At 36.5% G+C, this 8,019-nt stretch overlaps 1 protein-coding gene across 1 annotated transcript in view; it reads right to left on the bottom strand.

Annotated features, from left to right (window-relative positions):
* Smp_139430 (phosphoinositol 4-phosphate adaptor protein,putative) overlaps positions 1–8,019 on the bottom strand; it is a gene marked incomplete at its 3' end in the record, with an annotated part of 27,165 nt that overhangs the window by 2,830 nt on the left and 16,316 nt on the right. The window contains exon 8 of the mRNA XM_018799265.1: positions 1,958–2,132. Within this exon, the coding sequence (XP_018646604.1) occupies positions 1,958–2,132 (175 nt within the window). The remainder of the gene's footprint in view (positions 1–1,957; positions 2,133–8,019) is intronic.

Below are 8,019 nucleotides of genomic sequence, written 5' to 3'. Positions count from 1 at the left end.
CCTATTATGGGACTCCTCAGCAGTGCGCATCCACGAGATTCGAACCCAGGACCTATCAGTCTCGAGCCAGAGCCCTTAACCAATAGACCACTGAGGAGTCCCATAATAGGACGAAACGGCCGTCCAGTGCTTCCAGGTTTTCCATGGTGTTCTAGCTTCAATTAATCAATTGTAAGCACCTTTTTGCTGTTTATTTGTTTACTTATTCATTTGTTAACATTGTACCACATAATATTCATCTAATTTATGTCATATTTGTCTAGTTTATAATGTTGACCAAATTTTATTGATCAATTTGTACTTTGGCTACTTAGTTTAAGTGACTCAACATTACGTACATTAGATTTTAATATTTATATAGTTGAATCGAAGTGGAAGTGAAACCTGAACTTAGATTTTATGCTAGCTGGTACTCTCCACTCTTTAAGAGGATGATGATCCTCATACGAGTTAAGACAGCGTCATTCAGTGTTACAATTAGAAAAGCTATCATCAAGCTATTTTAGGCAGAGACTGACCTCCTTTAAGACTGACATATAATCATTGATTCATCACTGCGTAGTGATCAATGGTATGTTTGTTATGTCCGATTAGTGAAAGGTACGACCAAGATTAACATTCAGAACGGAAACTACATCCAGAATTTCTCGTTGTATTCGTTCATCCAAAAAAACATTCATGCAACTCACTTACATATTGAGTAACTCTAATCAAATTATGTAAATTTGTAACTTTGTATTTGGAGGGACAAGTAATATAGTTAAACGAGTGTTGAAGCCCAAGTATATGGAGCGATGTTGAATACATTAACGTATTAATTGAAAGCTAAGAGCTTTTATCATTATTCCATCACTTCACTATTATAGCATCAATTCAACTAACTATACAGGTAACCAAGTCAGAGAAACATTCAGTCAGTTACAACGTAGAACTTCGTACGTACGTACATCAGTTCGAGTTGCCATACCACATTAGCACAGAGATGCAGTTGTCCATTAAAATCTCATAGTGGTAGAAAAAGTAAGAGTATAAGCATTAATGTGAAAGATTAGAGTTTGAAGATGTTATTGAAGGAGTATAATACAGTGAAATAAATTTGGAAAGAACAGAAAGATAGAAACATGAAGAATTCATAAGATTAGAATTTGGTAGAACACAAAGAGTGTATGCACCTTCGCCATTGCAAACGATTTTGAGCCATGTCATTCAAGGTCTCTAACCATCGATTGCCATCATCTCGCGGATCCCGACCAGGTAGTCTACACCTACCAACATGGCTCAGTTCACTTGTCAGTGACTTCATGGATTTGTGTCACGTTTTGGTCGAGCCTCCCTTAGCTTTCTTCGAACCTACTCCGACACCATAGAACATCGCACGTCGGGACAGTCGGTGGTTGGGCATACGTAACACATGTCCCAGCCATCTCAAATGATGAAGTTTCACTACTTCATCAAACGATTTGTCATCCTTACCTAGTACCCGTTTCCTAACAACTACATTACTTACCCGGTGGTCCCAGGATATACGAGCAATGCTTCGAAGACACCTATGATCGAATACTAGCAGCCTACGAATATCCTCTACCCTTATCGGCCATGTTTCACTTCCATAAAGTAGGACGGAATGAACTGCTGTACAGTAAACCCGTCCTTTGGTTGCTAGACGTATATCTCGCCTATGCCATAAATGACGCAAGTTGGCGAAAGCTAGATGAGCCTTCTGTATCCGTGCTGAGATTTCGTCACACACCAGAACACAAGGGCTGATGAGACTCCCAAGATAACTGAAGCGGTCAACACGCTCAACTATTTCACTCTTTATCATTAGTTTTTTTTCTAGAGAAAAATTCACTAGAAAAAAAACTTTCAGCAGTTTCATTTCGAATCATATTCAATTAATACAAATAAAACAGATAATTCTATTGTTTATTCAAATGAAAAACATCAAATTACTTACCATAGCCATACCTCGTACAGACCATGAATGAAAAGGTCGTAAACATCGTGTATACGCTTCATTTGCAATGGTCACAAGGCTTGTATCAGCTGAATTCAATGTATTATTCGTAAGTGAAGATGGATCCGGTGAACAAAATAAATGATGAATAAATTCTCTGACAAAATTCAACCATCTATAATAATGATAATAATTGGAGTAAATGAATGTAAGGAGCAATGAACAATTCAAAGAAAAATAAATAAACCACACTATTACAAATCCACAGAGAAACTTGGATTTACCTCTCGAAGTCAGTCACTAGTGAGATATCAACTCACTGAAGACAATCGGTAAACGGTCGCTCGAAATCGTGGATTGGTTGAAGTTAGACATCAACACCGTTGGATGCCAGCCGGGTCTATCGGTTAAGTGCTCTGGCGCGAGACTGGTAGGTCCTGGGCTCGAAACTCGCGAGGCGAGGTCGTGGATGCACACTGCCACTGAGGAGTCCCATAATGGGATGAAACGGCCGCCCAGTGCCTCCAGGTTTTTCATGGTGGTCTAGCTTCAATTGACTCACGCTTTCAACTATGAAAAAAACTAAATCTCCACAAAACCCCTTCTGATATTTCTTTTTTGTTTAGCTATGCAGATACAATACTATAATTGTATAGAATAAGGTTGAGAAATTAGATCATAGTCATATCCGCCACCATTTTGTTCCTATAATCTTGAATAGCTTAATTCAAGGTGTGAGTATTCAGTTTTAGAAATGCTTTAGGTTGGTCGTTTGTGTGTTAATTCACATGAGTTCATGAGTTTTGCATAATTATATAGTCGGTTGACTTTTGAAAATTTAAAAAAATAAGTCGTTGAGAACCATTTCAGTGTGTTTCTTTCCTTGTGTAAATATCAGATTTATTATCGTTTAATTATCTGTTGGAAAGCCCTCGTTATATCCGTCCCGTCTACCACTGTATTTGACTGAAGAAATAACTTAATATCAGTAAAGATTGTGACATGCAATTTTAGGGATTGTTTGTTCACATTTTACATTTTCACAAGGCTTAGAGAAAAGTGTACAGTGCTACTGGTAAAGCTTCCATTTTGAAGAATGTTTCGGTAGATATAAGTGAACAGTTTAGACAACTTTGTTAAATAAACTATTCTTAGTTTGGGATGCTTTCCAGAATGTATTTGATTGAATTACATTTCACTATACTTACTGATATCACGTTATTTCTTGAATCGAATACAGTGTTACACGAAACGGGTATACCGGGGGCTTTTCAACATATAGTTACACGATAAAGAATCTGGTATTTACACAAAGAAAGAAACACACTGAAATGGTTCTCAGCGACTTATTTTTTTAAATTTTCAAAAGTCAACCGACTATATAATTATGCAAAACTCATGAACTCATGTGAATTAACACACAAACGACCAACCTAAAGCATTTCTAAAACTGAATACTCACACCTTGAATTAAGCTATTCAAGATTATAGGAACAAAATGGTGGCGGATATGACTATGATCTAATTTCTCAACCTTATTCTATACAATTATAGTATTGTATCTGCATAGCTAAACAAAAAAGAAATATCAGAAGGGGTTTTGTGGAGATTTAGTTTTTTTCATAGTTGAAAGCGTGAGTCAATTGAAGCTAGACCACCATGGAAAACCTGGAGGCACTGGACGGCCGTTTCGTCCTGTTTTGGAACTCCTCAACAGTGCGCATCCACGATCCTGCCTCGCAAGATTCGAACGCAGGAGATTTTAGTAATTTTATAGTTCAAACAAGTCTATTGTGAGATATCAACTCACTGAAGACAATGGAGGACGGCTGCTCAATTTTATGGACTGGTTGAAGTTAGACATTACCACAGTTGGATGTCAACCGGTTCAGTGGTCTAGAGGTTAAGCGCTTGCGAGCGAGACTGATAGGTCCTGGGTTTGAATCTCGTGAGGCGGGATCGTGAATGTGCACTGCCGAGGAGTCCCACAGTAGGACGAAACGGCTGTCCAGTGCTTCCAGGTGTTGGTCTAGCTTTAATTGACTCATGATTTCAACTATAAAAAGAGAAATATGGCAAATATTTGAACTAATCGCCAAATATGCAATTTTTAATGGTTACATTTAGCTTAATAATAAATTAATCCTGATAAAATTTTCATAGCTCTTTTGTTAAATTAGTTACTTAATTAAGTAGTAGTAGTAGTTGTTGTTTTTCTTCATTGAAAATACCAAATTTATAGAATCATTATAGTAACCATTCTTTTGGCTGTAAACTATTAACATACTTTTCTTTTTTCAAACAAAAAAAGAAAAAAAAGGGAAACAATGAGAATATTTTAAAAAGTATTTGTCAATATTGTTGACCATGTTCAGTAATTGTTTGATGTTTTTATTGGTAACTACAGGAAACTATTTATAGACTGTTATTATATACATAGTCTTATTGTATAACTATTAAGGAACTAGATTATATATATCTATATATCTTTTGTTCTAAGCTTTTATTTGACCTACTGGCTACTGTTATACAATTCATATTTTTAAAAAATTTATTCCCCCTAAATTCTCTGGTACAGTCGAGAGTCGGGAGAGTCCGCTCTCCCTATCGAAATGCTCTCACATGAACATGCGTATATAGCCTCGGTCAGGGAAGTCCTACTCACTGACTTCTCGTGACATTACTGTTGTTTACGAAATTGAGAGAACGAAAAACGAATGTCCGACGCTTTAACCGGGTAGGTGGACACGGAAAGTTTACCTAGGGGAGTTGGAAAACCCCCATTCCAAACCAATGGTGTACATGGGATGACTCCAGTATCTTGAAGGAACAAATGGAGGATGAATCAATCGTTGGTCATCGGCTACCACGAGATTGCATCACCTCACGATGCTCCACTGTCTTATGGATCAGAACTTTAGGTCAAAGTCTCCGGGTGTGGTCCTATAAGAAAACTACCTGCTTCAGTGAGGTCACCCGGGCAATATCACAGCCCTCACACAAATCAAATGAGATTTGTGTGGTGCATATATATCTGATGCCCCTTTGTACCAATATTTATATGTGTTTAAATAAATAAATAATTATTATATAAGAATAATGGTTTAACTACAGTTAAAATCAAATCCCTGCGACTTAAGCATATCATAAAATTTTGATGAGAATTCAAGTATGAATTGAATGGATATTTAACAGTCAATCTATTTAATTAAAATCTGTAACATGAGTCCTATCCAGAAATGATCCATTTATCTACTACTTACATTCTAAAAATAGTAGTCGTTACTAAGTAAGACCATGTAGATAAACACTGGGAACTTGGAAGCACTAGACAAATATCTTGATAATTTATTCTGGCAAAGTGTTTTATTTTAAACCTCTGAGAAAACGATGATTCACAATCATTTACTGTCAGCTACAAAAGAGATTCAAATTTTTGTAGGTATTGTTTTAGTATTATACAAGGCTTTAGTTGGCAAATATTGATTAAACTGATCAGAGGCTTTGAAATTAATTGGTACAATAACAGGTTATCATTATTTTGTTGGGCTACTTACATCTTACCCTTGAACTGCCTTCTTGTAATCTTAGCTGGAGTACAATAATTGTCCACAAGGAATTCATGTTAGAGAATATACTTTTATCAACTATGAGACTATGCAATGATGGATAGTGAGTAGCAGTGAAATCCAGGATGCGCGTTTCGTCCTACTTGGGACTCGTTAGCTGGATGTACCTGCATCAAAAAGCGAGTAAACTGAACTGTAGTCTGTTTCGTTTAACCTTGAAATTGAAGGACGTGCTTTTTGAAAGTGGAGAACAAGGATCTCTTGTGAGTATTACAGATTAACTGTGCAATTATTGCTGAGTTGATGAAACAGAGAATCTTAATCAAATAAAGTAACTAGAAAATGAGCTGTGTATGCACAACCACGTCTCACTTTGACAAGAAACACTCGATAGAGTAAGTGTATGTTGGAACAAAACCAGATAAAAGCTGAAGTATAAAGTCAAGGAAGTTATATGCTGTTGGTTTGAGGCAATTTGGTTGGTTCAGGCTATATGATGACATTCGTACGTTAATCGCGATCAGCGATAGAAGACGTCGGGTCGCTGCATCGCGACACATAAATTTATTCTTTCTTGTCTCTTAGATTTACAGTTTCGGTATCAAATTGTACTTTATCCATGAATTTAATCCTTTTTTTAAAACCAGTGATTTTATGTTTAGCCTTTTTTCTAAACATTATTGATACTACTTATTATAGTAATTCGTTGTCTGTTCCATCTTGACTTAGTGATTTAGTGTGGGAACGTAGACCGATAATGCACACTTGTGCAAGATACCATACTAATTATAACTGATTGTGTGAGAAAATTAGTGATACTACTTGACTGGCAAAATTAAAGCCAAAGTTGTTGGGTTCGAACCCATAACTTGGTGATTAAAATTCGAAGGAATTTAACACCTACACTATAACTTCACACACTTTGAAGTACAATATAATACTGTCATTTATCTAGTTATTTGTACACAGACCGTATTTTAATCTCTATTCTTCTCTATGCGTAATGAATCTCATATGTGTTGTCATTGTACATCACATATGATTGTGATATTGTCTTTTCTGTCAATAAATTCACTTCTAATTCAATTAAATACATATACACATATGTAATGTGTAATTAATTACTGTAATTGATTTACTTAATATAATGTACTCATTAAAGAAACTTTCTATTAGGTGCTCTTGTCATGGAATACCAATTGTGCATTCATTAGTGTGTGTGTGTAGGGGGTATGTATATATTATAATAAATGAAATTTCACAAGACATAGTTAACTTTGTATAGGTATATATAATCGATCTTTCACATATTTTATGCTGGTTTATACATTCGTATTTACGTTGCTAAGTGAAAAATCTATCAAGTGGATGAATACTAGGTGACGATGATAATGAATAATTTAATAATACATTGTTTGTTAATAAATGAAGATCATAAATGGGTAAAACATATTAGGTTCATGGGCTTTATCTATTAAACAAAAAAAGAACGAGTAATATTGGTTGAAGTATTTGGTACGGTCCAGGACGTATTTAGGCAAATAATACCCTCCCCAGTTGAACGTAACTGTTAATCCTGATTTTGATGTAGGTTTGTTCTCTGAGCTGGATGGTTTGGTCGTGAAGCTTCCATCGTCCTTCTGAATGACACTATCAGCACAAACTTCGAGAACAAAACCTACATCAAAATCACCCACCTGAGCTACAAATCTTCTCCACCATCTTAATCTTGATTGATTTAGAGATTATACTAGCCATTATTTCCTATGTTTAAGTGCTTTGTAGTAGTAATAAGAACTAATTTCAGACTGATTGTCTTTGTAGGATAATATCAATTGAAGGAAAATACCATAGTAGTAAAAGTGATCATAATATCAATGGAGGTAGGAAAGAATTAACATAGATAATATGATTTAAGAAGAGAAAATCCACTTATGGAATAGAAAAATGTGAACCAATTTTAAAACTCAAGATCAAAAGGAAAATAGTTGGTGAATACATTTGCATCAGTTATTCAGGTATTCAACTCTTTGCTAGTCAGTATCAGGTCCGAACTGCACAACTATATCTACTCACAAACACACACACCTATAGTTGGTTATAGAATGCCCCCAAATGCCCTGGTACGGCCGAGAGTGGGGAGAGTCTACTCTCCCTCTCCAAATGCTCTCACATGGCCAGCGAATATATAGCCTCTGCCAGGGAAGTCCTACTCACTGCCTTCTCGTGGCGGGGGTGTTGTTTACGAAAGTGAGAGGACGAAAAGCGAGTGTCCGACGCTTTAACCGGGTTGGTGGACACGGAACGTCCACCTAGGGGAGTTGGAAAACCCTCATTCCAAACCAATGGTGCACATGGGCTCCAGTATCCTGATGGAACGAATGGCGGACGAACCTGTCATTGGTCAACGGCTACCATGGGACTGCATCTCCTCACGATGCTCCACTGCCTTATGGATCAGACCTTTTGGTCAAAGGCTCGGGGTGTGGCCCC

This window comes from Schistosoma mansoni, assembly GCF_000237925.1.
Source record: "Schistosoma mansoni, WGS project CABG00000000 data, supercontig 0148, strain Puerto Rico, whole genome shotgun sequence".
NCBI classification, from domain to species: domain Eukaryota; kingdom Metazoa; phylum Platyhelminthes; class Trematoda; order Strigeidida; family Schistosomatidae; genus Schistosoma; species Schistosoma mansoni.
This window is presented reverse-complemented; position numbering and strand designations above follow the sequence as displayed.